At 39.8% G+C, this 15,748-nt stretch overlaps 1 protein-coding gene across 4 annotated transcripts in view; it reads left to right on the top strand.

Moving 5' to 3' along the window:
- RRN3 (RRN3 homolog, RNA polymerase I transcription factor) overlaps positions 1–14,570 on the top strand; it is a 28,529-nt gene extending 13,959 nt beyond the window's left edge. For 3 of the 4 annotated variants that reach the window (XM_030884020.3, XM_030884019.3, XM_030884024.3), the window contains 9 exons: positions 937–1,029; positions 2,032–2,170; positions 3,370–3,500; positions 5,288–5,418; positions 6,373–6,557; positions 7,687–7,795; positions 10,339–10,491; positions 11,471–11,558; positions 12,456–14,570. In XM_030884020.3, the coding sequence (XP_030739880.1) occupies positions 937–1,029; positions 2,032–2,170; positions 3,370–3,500; positions 5,288–5,418; positions 6,373–6,557; positions 7,687–7,795; positions 10,339–10,491; positions 11,471–11,558; positions 12,456–12,617 (1,191 nt within the window). In that variant the 3' untranslated portion in view covers positions 12,618–14,570. The remainder of the gene's footprint in view (positions 1–936; positions 1,030–2,031; positions 2,171–3,369; positions 3,501–5,287; positions 5,419–6,372; positions 6,558–7,686; positions 7,796–10,338; positions 10,492–11,470; positions 11,559–12,455) is intronic. The other variant, XM_030884023.3, reaches the window with a different exon arrangement.
- Positions 14,571–15,748: the final 1,178 nt, after the last annotated feature.

The raw sequence follows: 15,748 nt of genomic DNA, 5'->3' as shown, positions 1-15,748 counted from the left end.
CGTGGCATGTGGGATCTTAGTTCCCTGACCAGGGATCGAACCCACGTCCCCTGCATTGGAAGGCGGATTCTTTACCATTGGACCACCAGGGAAGTGCCCTATTGCTGAGCTTTTTAAGGAGGATGAGAAAAGCAAAGTCCTTGGGTTTGGTGTTTAGGATGTAGTCTATTGCTGGAAGGAGCATGGATGGTTAGGAAGTGGGGCTGCTAGAGACCTGGTGAGGGTTTGTGGTGTAAAGAGGGGATGAGGCGGGGTGAGAGACATATTTCAGGGTTGGGGAGACTTGAGGTTTGTGGACTAAGGAAATAGGAGTTGATGGGAAGAACATTGATTCTGTAGGAGGTCTAGGAAGGGCTGGAGGTTGGGTGGGCTGGCACATTGCTCACTTGGAGTTAAACCTCTCTGGTCAACTGCATAAATATATTCTTATGGAACATTTTAGAGTATACTTAGGAAGAAGGTCATTTATAGACAGTTGAAAAGGCATGATTTGAGTGGTATGTTAAACAAGATATCTGAAGGGTTATATAGCCAAATAAATATTCATTAATTCAAATTGATTGCATTTAATAATTTTCTCCTCAGTTGATTGATGATATGCTTCTTATACACCATGCGTGTGTCTTGTGCATAGTTAGAGTTGGAATAAACGTTGAGTTTGTTGAAGCTATCTGTTTTAGACCAACATAGCACAGTTCATAATAATTTTATGTACATATGTAGTACAGGGAGCTTAATTTATAATCTTGTAAATTTCTCCATGACCCAGACCCATTTATAGGTTTGCATTGTGATTGTTTATTGAGTTACAGTGCTATATAGGGTGCTAATATGGACATCTTTAAAGCATGTGTATCAGATGAATTTCAAGTCCCTGAATAATGTAGTTATATTTTAAATGCTTTTATTCTTTTTTTTTTCTTTGTTGTAATGTAGGTGAATGCATCCCGGCAGGATATTGAAGATGCTGAGGAAACAGCAACTCAGACTAGTAGTGGAACAGATGCCACAGAAGGGCTCTTTAATATGGTCAGCGTTTATTAATGAAATCAGACATACGCAGTTCACAGTCCCAGAGGGTGGGAAGAAACAGCTAATGGCTTCTCACCTTTTTCAAGGCTTTGAATTAAAACAGTAGTTCAGCAAACTTGAAAATGATTTTTTAAATGAGTAGTTTGCTTTTTTGTTGCTTATTGACTAGTAGAGCTTATTTCCAAGGCTTTGAATTTGGGTTTGGTGAAGTATGTTTCATTTTTATTCTTCTGTTTGTTCTTTGTTTTTTGTAAACCACATATTGTTTGTGAAAGAGTGATAAATGGAAAAGCATACCAATGTAACTTCTGTGTTTTACAAATTGTATACGTTAATGCAGTGCTTCTCTACCTGGGGCAGTGTCTTCAATTGGGTTCACCGGGAGGAAAGCCTGAGGTGGGGATTCAGGTGCCCTTGGGACAAAGGGTGTGAGGAAGCTGGAAAAGGCAGGGGAAGGAACTAAGTGAGAGTTCGGTCTCAGCTGGAAAGCAGCTCCAGCCTGATCCCCCGCAGAAGCTCTGGAGCGTGAGTTGCAGGATAGAGTTAGTCCTACCTTGAGACCAGAGAGATGGCCTCCTGTGACCTCATGTCAGTCAGTTCTGATGGGGCGGGAATGGGAGCAGCAAGGGCATTTCTCTGGAGAAGGGGGGCAGCTGTGAGCTGTCAGCAGCCAATACTCATAGCAACTCGGGGATGGGCGCCCTGTCCTGGGAAAGGAAACCTGGCACCAACAGTGGGTGCCAGGAGCTGGGGGAAATCTGTGATGTTTGCATGGCCACACTGTAAATGGGTGTCTAAATGAGAATCAGAGGCTGAATCTGTGCTTTCATTTTGAATTCCACGGGTGGTTCTGATTCACACCTCTGTTTGAGAGCCCCTGCCTGGAAAGGTCTTTGTGTATTTTCTTTTATCTTTTAAAGGAAACGATTACCTCAGAATGTTCTCACTAAACTACTTTTACTGAGGCATTTCATGTTAGTTTTTACTTTACTTTCAAAGGACGAAGATGAAGAAACTGACCATGAAACAAAGGCCGATCCAGGAATGCTTGATCAGATGGTCCATCCTGTAGCTGAACGCCTGGACATCCTGCTGTCTTTACTTTTGTCCTACATTAAGGATGTCTGCTATGTAGATGGTAACAACCTGTAGTAGTCACAGTAACCGCTGCTTTGTTGAACACCTACAATGCACTGTGCTGGGTATTTTTCATACTTTAGTACTGATAGAAATCCTGTCAAAAAATCACTGTTTTGAGTATGAGGAAGAGAAGGTTTAGAGAGATTGTTACTTGCCAACGTGACATAGCTTGAGAATAGTGGGACTGGGATTCAGGCTTAGTTATGTTTGTCTTCAAAGCCCTTGATGATATTTTCACCGATTACTGTATTGAAAGCTTATATATGGAGTTTGGACAGTTTTAGGTGGACCTCAAGTTCAAGACATTTAAGAAATGGTATAGTAGACGTTGATACATGGTACTTGGTGTTCCGTATTGAATTTAGAGAGTCTAGGTACTTTGGTTTTGCCAGGTGTTGGTACTGTAGTGAACAAATTGATATGCTTCTTGCCCTTACAGAATTTTTAGTCTAGAGGCTTTGCCTCATAATAGGACTGCCATTCAGTCCTATTATTAGGACTTGAATCTGAATTAATATGTTACTACTCTAACTTTTTTGCTGTTATAAAAATAATACATATTGATTAGAGAAAATTTGGAGAATACAGGAAAGGATTTACAAAGTTTATACAGCCACATTCTTACTATTTGGAGAACCATTATTAGCATTTTTTTTTCTTTTCTGTTTGTATGGGTATATGTGTTTTTCTCGGTGAATTTGGGGATCACACTATATGTAGTATTTTATAATCTTCCCTTTTCACCTCTTGTGAACATTTTCTCATACCATTCACTGTTCTTCTAAAAGTTATATGGATTTAACTGGTTTCTTATTTTTTTTCTCCCCCTGCTTTTTTTGCCATTATAAATAACAGTATAATGAACATCCTTGTATATATATTGTCAATTATTTGCTTGTGATAAATTTCTAGCAGTAGAATTACTGGATTAGAGGGCTTCTGCTTCTAAATGGCAGTTTTACAATGTGTGGCATCACAGTAGTGTGTATGAGATGAGAGCCTGCTTCCTTGCTAGTGCTGGGTTATTGTAATTAAAAAGGGAACTCTGTACAAAATAAAGATGGCATTCCCCACCCCCCGTAGCTTAATAGATGATGTATGTCTTAATGGTGTTTGCTTTTTACAAATTTGGTAAATGAAACTGGTAGCTTGAAAATAATGTCTTTATAAAACTGAAATGCCATATTTTCTTTGTAGGTAAGCTTGATAACAACAAAACAAAGGATTTATATCGAGATCTCATAACCATCTTTGACAAACTCCTGTTGCCCACCCATGCCTCTTGCCATGTGCAGTTTTTCATGTTTTACCTCTGTAGCTTTAAATTGGTGAGTATGTCATTCACATTATTGTAGCTTATTTTATTCTTTCCCAGAATTTCCCCTTAAAAAGTGGGGGGTGGAGGGAGGTGTGGAATAGAGACCATGAGGGATTTCTTTGTCTTGAGCTCATTTTACTTAGTGCCCCTGATGAAATAACAAGCCCTTTTTCAACCCGTGGAAAGAGCAGAGGGCATTGCTGCTGCCTGTCAGCTTAAGCTGAGTGCTCTGAAAATGTCATCGTGCATTTGGTCCACTAGGTGGTGCCCTTCCCTTTAATTCAAGCTTTTATTAAAATCTCATAAGAGATATTTAACTGTTTATTTTCTTTATTCTCTTTCAGTTGATCTTAACTAGCCCAAACTAAATTTTTAATCTAGGATTTAAAAACTTTGTTTTTCTATTTTGAGAACAAAGCAAAACAAAAGAACACAGGACTCTTCTTTGCAACTGTTTTGTAGCTTCCTAGAATAGTCCAGGAGAGTTGGTCATGGATAGAAAGGTTAAACTCAATCTGCCCCAAAGCATGTGTTAGTGGCTTTTGAAAAGAGCTATTTGGGAGAAGTTGGAGGTTGCATCCTTTGTTGAAAAGAAGCAAATTGGTCTGTTTTTTTCCTACCATTAGCATAATTAGTCAAATGCCAACTATACTTTATTTATTTTAAAATATTTATTCATTTATTTTGTCTGCACCAGGTCTTCATTGCAGCATGCAGGATCCTTTAGTTGCGGCATGTGGTCTCATATTTGGGGCATGTGTGTGGGATCTGGTTCTCTGACCAGGGATCGAACTCGGGCCGCCTGCATTGGGAGCTCAGGGTCTTACCTACTGGACCACTAGGGAAGTCCCACCGACTATACTTTAGTCTCTATTTCTGGTTAAGTTTGATATGTGCAGTCTGAAAGGTACTGCAGAAGGGCTTCCCACGTGAGCGTGGTTAATCATTGGTTTCCAATTATGGCTAAATATCAGAATCACTTACATAGCTTTATTTATTTGGTTTTTTTTTGGCTGCGCCACTTAGCTTTTGGGATCTTAGCTCCCTGACCAGGGATAGAACCTGGGCCCTGGCAGTGATAGCACCGAATCCTAACTACTGGACCACCAGAGAATTTCCTAACAGAGCTAACAGAGTTTTGGTGGATCCCAAAGCCCTGTCACAAATTTGTAGGGTTCCAAAGCCCTGAAACTGTAGGGTTGATTTTTTTTTTTTGGCTGTGTTGGGTCTTGGTTGCTGGGCGTGGGCTTTCTCTAGTTGCAGTGAGCGGGGGCTACTCTTTGTTGCGGTGCATGGGCTTCTGATTGCGATGGCTTCTCTTGTTGCAGAGTACAGGCTCTAGGCGTGCAGGCTTCAGTAGTTGTGGCACAGAGGCTCAGTAGTTGTGACTTACGAGCTCTAGAGCTCAGGCTCAGTAGTTGTGGCGCACAGGCTTAGTTGCTCTGCGGCATGTGGGATCTTCTTGGACCAGGGCTCGAACCTGTGTCCCCTGCATTGGCAGGTGGATTCTTAACCCCTGCTCCACCAGGGAAGCCCCTATAGGGTTGATTTTGATGCGTAGCTAGTTTTGGGATCCATTGAATTATTTAATGCTGTGGAACACCTTTTGTTTTTAATAGTATTATCTCAAGATGTTTTAAAAATAAGAACCATGATAACGTATTCATTATTTATCTAGCAGTATAACTGAGATACTAGAACTTTACCATATTGGTGAGTTAAAAATCTTAGGATTCGGATCGCCAGAATATCTTAAGCGTTAAAAAAAGATGAGACCAACACCTTCTCTTTTTATAGGGATTTGCAGAAGCATTTTTGGAACATCTGTGGAAAAAATTGCAGGATCCAAATAATCCTGCTATCATCAGGCAAGCTGCTGCAAATTATATTGGAAGCTTTTTGGCAAGAGCTAAATTTGTTCCTCTTATGTAAGTAACCTAATTTTCCAAGTGCTTTTCATATCATCCTTTAAAAAGTATAGTATTGTCTCAAGTCAGAGAAATATCTGCCTTATTTTTTTGGTCTGTCTTTAAAGTGAAAAAATCTGTTCTCCCACTCTATTCAAGAAGTTTATATTTCTGAGAGGCAATTTCAGAATAAAATGTCTCCTTTCAAAATGTAAAACCTCACATGAAAAGCTTTTGTAATCTGTTCTGTATGGTTGCACTTGAATATGAAGATCCATTTGTCTTCATGGATGGTGTACAGTGTTGTATACTGTTTTGATTCTTTTTATAGGTTTGTCATTTTTCATTTGCATTCCGAATCAATTGTATCTGTTAAAGCTGAAGAAAAAAAATCCTTTTAAAGGTAATAAATCTATTTAGGAGGCCAGCTCTGGGCCTGTTTCTTCTACTTATCCATGAAGATATCTTTGGACAAGGATGCTATTTAAAAACCCTTTCCTGATAGCTAAAAGCTATCTGGCTGTTCTGTCCTAAATTGTTGACCATGGGATTTCATCAGAACCCCTTAGGGAATGGTGAGGTCAACTGGACTGTCTTTCTCTTGTAAGATGTGGGTAAACATGCCCTGCTCTTTGGCCATATTCCCCCAAGAGGGCTGGGAGGCCATTGGAGAAGCCCTTCTGAGTTGATGAGGAGAAACTGTTCTCCAGCTCTTGGGACTTCAGGCATTCTTAGGGGCCTGCCTGTTGTTCCTAGGAGGTCCATGTGCTTGAGCTTGTAACCGGAAGGCTGTCTTTCCACCTGCCTACCATTTTCTTTCCTTTCTTTGCTTCTCCTCTGTGCCCATGGGTGATAGATACAGAAGCCAATGGACAGACTTTTCTTAGTTTGTAAGGAGAGGCAATTGTGTGTTCTTATGTCATTCTAGTTTTTTATGAAGCAAGTGAAGTTGACTTGAATTTTTCTTTTCTCTAGTACTGTAAAATCATGCCTCGATCTTTTGGTTAAGTGGCTGCACGTATACCTTAATAACCAGGATTCAGGAACAAAGGCATTTTGTGACGTTGCTCTCCACGGACCATTTTATTCAGCCTGCCAAGCTGTGTTCTACACTTTTGTTTTTAGACACAGGCAGCTTTTAAGTGGAAACCTGAAGGAAGGTCAGTGATGTGGGGTTGATGGATATGAACTGGAATTTCCTTTTAAGCCCCACTTCTAAAAAGATGTGGGGCTTAAAAATAGTTGTATGAACTCTAGTAGGACAGGGTTTTATCACAAGATAAGTAAAATCACTGCTTTTCTTTGTATAAATAAATGGTAAGCATCTTGGTTAAAGAGGACCTATTTTATATGGGAACATATGTATAACTGATTCACTTTGTTATAAAGCAGAAACTAACACACCATTGTAAAGCAATTATACTCCAATAAAGATATTAAAAAAAAAAGAGGACCTATTTCTTGTAAGCCATTACATTATGCCATTTTTAGTAATTTTTATCAAAATATACATCAAACAATCTCCTAACAAAAGACACTTAGGCACAAGTTGGTTTGCTTGCCTCTTAGAATAAGTGTGGTGTCTTTCTTTTTAACATAGGAGAGAAGTATATTTATTGGTTCCAAGACAGTAGTATCTACCTAATTTTTCCTTCTACCTCCATAGTTTTTTGTAAACAAACAAACAAAACCCTGAAATACAAACAACTAATGCACACTTGAAAAACATGCTCAACTTTACTGATAACTTAAGACATGTAAGTCTCTCTTGGTTTTGTTGGCTGTCACATTTGACAGATTTTGTGTGTGTGTGTGTGTGTGTACATATGGAATTCAAGAAGGAGAAATTCCATATTGTATAATCATTACCTCTAAGGAATGGAGAATCACTGTGTTGTCTCAGCTTTTTAATGATTCCATGATTGTTAGCAGAAATCATCACACAGTCTTTGTTTCCCTCTATACGCTCAGCATGTGCTGAGGTTGCTTATATCTGAGTTCCAAATTGTCATGTAAGGTTATTGCCCACTGGAAATGTATGTTTACTTCCTGAATCTTTAAAAGAATAAACTCTTTTCTTTAGAAAAGTTGGTTTGGTCATAAATACATATGGTTGAGCCTAGTGATATTCTTTGGGCTCTACACTGTGTGACTGTCTACATGGACCTTTAAAGCATTTGTGCAAATACCTCTTTTAAATTTGTTTTTTTTACTGTATAAAATAATAAGTGCTGCTTGGACTATTGTGTTTGTATCTTTTTAAAAAAATATTTTGTTTTTTAATCAAAGGTTTGAGGTACCTTCAAAGTCTAAATTTTGAACGGATAGTGATGAGTCAGCTAAATCCTCTGAAGATTTGCCTGCCCTCGGTAGTTAACTTTTTTGCTGCAATCACAAAGTAAGTTATTTATGCTCTATTTGTGGAAGTTATTTCAAAGTGAATTTATGTTAGTATTATAAAATTCCATTAAATTTCTGTGGAATTATTTAACAAAATTAATAGCAAAAAACATTTAAAAACCAATAACCCAGTACTTGTGGAAAGCACTGCATTGAAGGTATTGTTTTTATACTTTGGTTGCACTGGAAATTGCTACTACTTTTTAATCTGAGGACGATAATTCAGCAGAAGCTTAGGCACTTTGAAATAAGTAAGGCAGCTAGCAAGCTGAGAGGTACAAACCACAGATGTTTATTAGAGTGACTCTCATAATGGTAATAAAAATAGACTGGACATGAGATAAACATCCAACAATAGGAAATTGGTTCATTGAGGGCCTTGTGGCTACAGCTGATGTGCGTAGCATTTATTGTGTGCCCAGCACAGTTCTGATAAGCACTCTGCATAGAACTCACTTAATCCTCACACAATCCTATGACTGTATTATTAATCCCTATTTATAAATGGCGAGAAGGGGGACACAGAGAGATTGAATGACTTGTGTGGAGTCATGGCTAGACTGTGGCAGAGCTAAGGTTTGAATGCCGGCAGGCCGGCTCCTTCTTAAGCATTCACTGAATTATTTTGCTTCACGTAGCAAGTGAATTGGAGACCTTGGGTATCTTATCCTGATATTGAGGGCAGGATCATAGCTTAAAATCTTTAACAGATTGAGCTATTAGGAGATAAGAATAATTTCTGCATCCCTCAGTCCCCTTTAGACATCTTGTTGCTCTCATTCAGCAGGCTTATTTTTCCTTTGCTGGCCATCTAGTTCAAGGTATTCTCTCTCCCTCAGATCTCAAAAATGGTAGTAAAGAATTAAGATAAGAAACCAGTAAGCAACAGTGTCCAGTGGGTGGACGTTTCCAGCATATCGCGGGAAGATAGGAAGCAGCTGGAAGAGTAGAACGGATGGAGCAAAGCAGAGGCAGCTGCCCGTAGAATATTCATGGGGTGGGAGTAGAGGGCTGCAGTTGAGGAGCAGACTGGCCAGAGAGGCTCTAGATCTGGGGTTTGGGGTTAGCATGGACGTTAGGAGTAAGACGTGAGGCTGAGAGCAAGAGGTCGAAATAAAGGTCTGTGTCAAGGAATTTATGTATCATTCTGTAGCTACTGCTTCTGCTATATTGACTCATATAGCTGTATTTTGATTTCGACTGCTGCGTAATGTTCTCATAATTTTAAAACATCGATTCTTTGTTGGGATTTAAGCTGTCTTCCTTTTTCAGTGTGGGTGCATGGTTGTGTGTGTGTCCTGGTACACAGGCACATACTTCTTGTCACCCAGAAGTGCAGTTGCTGGGTTGTAGGAGGTGCACATCTTCACTTCTACTGAATATTGCGAAGTACTCCAGTGTGGTTTGGCCATTTAACACCAAGAGTCAAATGTGATCCTTGGCTAATGGAACAGAAATGAACATATGGTGCTTAAAATAGCAGTAGTGACCTAAGAGCCTGAGAACAGATACCTGAATGAATACCATGGGAGGGAGGGTGGGAGGGGGAGCGTTGGCAAAGGTGAGCTAAATCTTCCTCTCAAAGAAGTGGCCCAGTGAGTGATTTTTGAAGTTCCTAAGTCATAACCACCAGGGAGTTTGACAACATATGGTCCTGTTGGGCTTTGTTGTTGTTGTTTTTAAAATTAATTAATTAATTAATTTTTGGCTACGCTGGGTCTTCGTTGCTGTGCATGGGCTTTCTCTAGTTGCGGCAAGCGGGGGCTACTCTTCGCTGCAGTGCGAGGGCTTGTCATTGCAGCGACTTCTCCTGTTGCGGAGCACGGGCTCTAGGCGCATGGGCTTCAGTAGTTGTGGCTCACGGGCTTAGTTGCTCCGCGGCATGTGGGATCTTCCCGGACCAGGGCTCGAACCCATGTCCCCTGCATTGGTAGGTGGATTCTTAACCACTGCGCCACCAGGGAAGTCCTGGTCCTATTGGTTCTTATCGCAAGTTTTTCTGTCCATTTAACTGTGTTCACTCACTATGCCTTTTCTTTTCTTTAGCATTTTCTGAGGTTGTGATTCAGTAAACCCCATGGCTCTCCCTTAGTACCCTCCTTAATATCTTCAACAGCCAAGTGTCTCCACCAACAACCCATATCTCCTCTCAGTGAATCCTGAATCCCTTTTTCACCAACCCACTAATTCTTACAAACAGTAAAAAATAAGTAAATACAGCTACATAATTCTGTAAACTAAAAGAATTACCGTGAATGCATTAATTTTTAGTGAGTTCTGCCTAATTAGTAATCTAAGCCCACTCTCATATTCTTAAAGTGATAGCACATATTCTTTCTCCTTCGCTAACTTGTAAATAGTAGGCCCAGAGGACTGTACCCTAAAAGCATTACTTTCTACTTTATGTTATTTTTTTTCTTGTAGTTGTTATGTTCAATAAGATCTATATAGTCGGGGTAGTTGTCACACATGAACGGGCGTGTCCATGCAGAGTAATTCCAGCACATTAATGCCTCTGTCTGTGTTGGTTTTATTCCACAGCAAATACCAGCTTGTTTTCTGCTACACCCTCATTGAGAGGAACAACCGCCAGATGCTGCCAGTTATCAGAAACACTGCTGGGGGGGACTCAGTGCAAACCTGCACGAACCCACTTGACACTTTCTTCCCCTTCGATCCTTGTGTACTGAAGAGGTAGGTACACTTAGACAGTCGACCTTTCGATGGTGAATTTAAATGCGGTGTGTATGTGCCTTTACCAGGATCGGGATTTGGGATTTCTTTGTGGTGAGTGACCCTTCTGGTCGTTGATAGGGTCTCGTGGTCTCCTTGCGTGTTTTCCAGGCCCAGTGTGGAGAAGCCTGTTCAAGGCTGCTGAGGGTCGTGGCACACGAGGGCTTGCAGGTCTCTCCTTCAGTAGGAGCCCAGATTGACACCAAGAGGTTTTTGTTTTTCTTGAAACCTGTTGGTTTAAAAATACAAGAGGCTGGGGATAGAGGTACCTGGATAGGGAGGATGCTGCCTTTTCTTGGCTCATAAATTTCTGCCAAATGACTTGTTCCTTCTTCTAGAGACCACATCCCATACTGTTGCACAGGATAAGCAAATGCCAAGTGATTTATCTGGATGGGTAGTTCTGGAAAACCCCCAGGCCAGTCTTAACTTCAAATGTATATATATATATATATATATAAGGAAGCAGGATTTCTGCTTATGACAGTTTGTAACTAACAACACAATGATTTGGGATTATCTGGTTCCCCAAGTCTTGGTTGACTGAAACCAGATTGGTCTTTTTACCCAGATTTATTTTTAGTAAATGACTATAGGAATATTAAAAAGGAATTTCCAGAATAATATAATTTCACCTTCATTTGGACATATTATAACTCACTGTTAATCTTTGCAAAGTTGAGAAGTAATTTCACTTGAAAATGAAAAGTTGAGAAACAGTAGGTGTAATACTCCATCTACGTGAGTGGATGAACTCTTATAAAGAAGGAGCCCCGTTAGTTACAGAACCTACATAGGATATTTTTGGACACTATTATTATTTGAGCGATAGTTTTTACTTCTTCATTTTGGGTAATGGGTCTTGTGAGAAAAGAGTTAAATATGTGGTGACCTTTGCTGTAGTATTTAATTTGAGTTTGAAACCTGATCTTCTTGACAGGTCCAAGAAATTCATTGATCCTCTTTATCAGGTATGGGAAGACATGAGTGCAGAAGAGCTTCAGGAGTTTAAGAAACCCATTAAAAAGGTAACTTTATGATTCAACATACTTTCTGGGAATCTCCTATGTGGTTACAGAGCACAGTCAAATAGTTAATAGCAATGTTACACTTGAAAAATACTACATTTGTTCATTCTGCCTTTACAGAATTCCAAGCCCAGGTTGTGTTCTTACGAGAATAGTGTTTGTTTTTTAATGAATTGTTCAAACCAGACACTTCACATGCTGACTTTGGGAAGTGAAGGGTAAATAAAAGTCGGCTTAACACATTTAGATCTCTACCACTTGATCGTTACTACCAAGTAACAGTCTCAGATTTGCTTACTGTTGAAATGTTCCCAGAAGTTAACATTAATTTTGTAGGTTTTCATGAATAGGTGGTGAAGATGCAGGTCTGCAGCATGTCCTCCAGTGCGTGGCCATGGGGCTGAGGCAGCTATTGCCAAAGGAGAAAATTAGAATCCAATAATAAAAAATGTCACCATTTGTTTCTTTGTGGTGCATTCATTTATGTATTAAAAGTCAGCTTTAATGTGCCTGTCTTCTTTTTTATAAGTAATCATTGGAAAGCTCTTTTTAGTTTTATTCTTTCTTTAAATTTTGCGTTTGAGGAGGATGGTCATTCATTCATTCATTCACATTATGTTAGATTGAGCAAGAATGACATATCATGTTACCTGCCCTCGTTGAGCTTAAAATCTGTTCAAAAACAAAAAATCAGACTTTAAACAAACACAACGTGTGATGAGCAGTTGTGCGGACGGTTCATAATAAAGAAGTGTGCATTGGGAAGCGTTCGAAATTAAGATTCTTTTCCTTCACGTTTGTCTTTCCAGAAGTAGCACATTCCTGAGGAAAGGGATTCTTGAAAGCATTTCAAACTGCCACTTGAGATCTTGTTGATAATCTCTGTTCTTTGTGCAGGAGATGGTGGAAGATGAAGAAGATGACTTTTTGAAAGGTGAAGCTGGGATTACACCGAGCTCCTTTGATGCGCATTTCCGCAGTCCTTCAAGCAGTGTGGGCTCCCCACCTGTCTTATACCTGCCAGACCAGTCCCCCATGATCACAAGGATTTGTGATTGAGACTGACATTCCTCCTGTCGTGCCCTTCAGTACCAAGGTTCATACTGTTTGAGCATCGCGTTGAACTAGAGCGAGTACGTGCTTCAGGCATCTCACTTTCAAGTTAGACTTACTCTAATGTCTGAACAGACGTGGTTGGGTTTTTTGTTTTGTTTTTGTTTTTTCTGTTTTGCTCCTGTACAGACAAAAGGAAAAGACAGGGGCTTCCCTGGTGGCGCAGTGGTTGAGAGTCCGCTTGCCGATGCAGGGGACACGGGTTCGTGCCCCGGTCCGGGAAAATCCCACATGCCGCGGAGCGGCTGGGCCCGTGAGCCATGGCCGCTGAGCCTGCACGTCCGGAGCCTGTGCTCCGCAGCGGGAGAGGCCACAGCAGTGAGAGGCCCGCGTACTGCAAAAAAAAAAAAAAAAAAAAAAAAAGGAAAAGACAGAATATCATGTGCAATATTTTACGGTGGAGTTGATAAGTGTTGAAAGCTTGGCTCATTTGTTTAATGTATACATTTTTTTGTTACAGCTTTTTGACATAATTATTGTGAAATTTCTAATATCAGCAACAGCCTATTTTAACAGATTGCATTTCTAACGAGGTTTTTGTCAGAGCCATACTTACAGGACTTTGTTGATATGATATCTTTTCACTGAAAAATCCTCAAGGACACTCTTTGAAGTCTTCAGAATGAGTTTCTTTTGGATACGCTGTTTCCCCTCTGCTGTAACTGTATTTGTGTTCCGCGGTTTCAGTGGGGTGCAGAGAAGATAGCAGCAAAGTGTGGGGAGGGGGCCAGGGCTGGTCCTGGATGCTGCAAGTTGGAGCTGGCACTGAAGGAGATCTCCAGGGACTTCAGAAACTAATAAAAGCCTAGAGGGACGAGAGAGGATTTAGAGAAACAGAATCAGACACATCGTACATTTGTGAGTGTAAAAATGGGTTTAAAAGAAAAAAGGAGTTCCAGGTAAATGTAATTCACATTGACTGAAGTAGGGTTGGACTTTTATAAAACACAGCTCACAGTGTTTTACCCTGACGCTCCCAGAAGTGCTGTCAGGACTGGAACTACTTGTAGTGGAATGTAGTATTGATCATTGAGAATTTCTTTGTCCAAAAGTAGGGGAAGAGAGGGGATTTTAGGTTATTTGGTGGAATGGTTTTGCTAGCAACAGTAGGTCAGGGTTACAGCTACAGTCCCTGTCTACTGACTGTTCGTACCATGGATGCCAGCTCAGTGAAATCCTCTGGCGAGGCTCTTTTTGTATTTTTATAACTAAACACTGGGAGAGAGGAGTCTAAATAACCTCGCTGTATGATAAATTTGTGCAAGCGCTGCTAGTCATTTTGAAGCTCCTGCATATTTTAGCTTCATTCCTTATTTGTGTACTTGTTATTTGTGAAAACGGACACCTTTAAATATATTTATTTTTCTGCCACTTTCCTATTCTTTATTTAAAGGCAAGTGATATTTTCTTGATCACAAATATTTTATAATGAAATACTTTCTCTTTCCTAGGGCTTTGTATGCTCTCATATATTTACATTGATGGCAATGTAGAGTTTGAATTTCAGTCTGTAAATATGTTTTTGGAAAATAGAAATTTTTATTGTTTTAAAAAGTTTTGGGTATTGGTGATTTTCTTTTGGTGACTTGGTGGAAAGTTGTTTGAGAGCCTTTAGGTTCTCTGTTTTTTTAACTGCTGACAAAAAGGTAGGATTTTTGTATAGTGGATAAAATGAGTAATTGAAAATGTGTCTGTAGAAATTAACAGTAAGTGGGGTCTTTGTGAGTTGAGAAGTAGTTTTAATGTAGAAGTATTTAGACAAATAAGTCAAAAATTTCAAAGGAGTTTGAGAAAAAAAAATACTGTGAAAATAAAACAATGACATGGTTAATCTGGAACTTTTGTCCTTATGCCAATACAGGGAGGTACCCCAATAAAGAAGCTTCTCATGTAAATGTTCTTTTGACTCCTGTGTTTTTTCTACTTTATATTTATTGATCTACTGTATTAAAGCACCGTTTTGCCATAGAAAACTGCAACTGAGACTTTACTTAATTGATACTATATTAAAGAGGCAAAAGTAATGCCAGTGTGATTGCAAGTACTCAAAAATAATTGCATACTGGTGATGAGAATGGCTTCCAGGTGCATCTGAAGTGTCACTGACTCCTTGATCACACCCAACGGGTCCAAGGAAAACAAACACTTCCAAAAAGTTACATGCTTTTAAGGAACATCTGTGCAAAAAAAAAGTTGTTTAATCTCCTTGGGAATTATATATGAAAACAGGATTTTCCTATCCCTCTTACTCAAAAGCAGGTTTTCAACTTGGGGAGGAGTTCCAGGGTCCATGATTTTGTTTGTCTGCTATGGGCAGGTCTTCTTTAATGAGAAGTGGCCAATTCATACAAGTGTGAAAGGACCAGTGTCATGAGTGTCAGACCTGTCTTCTCTTTCTAATCAGCTGTGTGACCTTGAGCAAGTTACCTAGCCTCTCTCTGAGCTCCACTTTGAAAATAAAAGTGGAAATTACTAATACCTACTTTATGGTTGTGAGGATTTGATGAAAATGCACGTAAAGTCAGCTGTTTGGTTACCTTGTGAGAAAGTCTAGTTAAGCTGGAAGCATTTTCATGGAAAGGTCTTTACAAGGCAAAGATAACTTCCGTTTCACCTGTATTACCTACTTAGTACCAACTTAATCTCAACTGGAGGGGAAGGGCCAGAGGGCTCCACCTGCCAGGCAGTGCTTATTACAGCATCCTGTAGACATTCTAATAGTTTTTGCTCTGTGTGAAGTGGGGCCTCTTTTTCGTCCCACCAGTCTTTTGTAAAATTATTTTTGTTAATGTGGAGTTGGATCTATTTGGGTAATATTTCCAAGTTTTAGAATAGCTAAAACTATTTTAAACTCAAATAAGGTGAGAAGTCTCACGCCAGGGTACCTGTCCTCAGTAGGGTCTGTAGGGTATCTTGCTGATCTTTACTCTCAGGGTTCTTAGCCCATCTATGAGTGTCAAGCACCAGGTGTTATTAATGATTTCTGAATGTGTGGAGCTAGCAAACTTTAGGCTCCATTTTCCCAGTTTAAGACAGGTTATGTTTACTATTAAATACAATCCTATGGCGCAGAACGG

Source organism: Globicephala melas, chromosome 15, assembly GCF_963455315.2.
Source record: "Globicephala melas chromosome 15, mGloMel1.2, whole genome shotgun sequence".
NCBI lineage: Eukaryota > Metazoa > Chordata > Mammalia > Artiodactyla > Delphinidae > Globicephala > Globicephala melas.
This window is presented reverse-complemented; position numbering and strand designations above follow the sequence as displayed.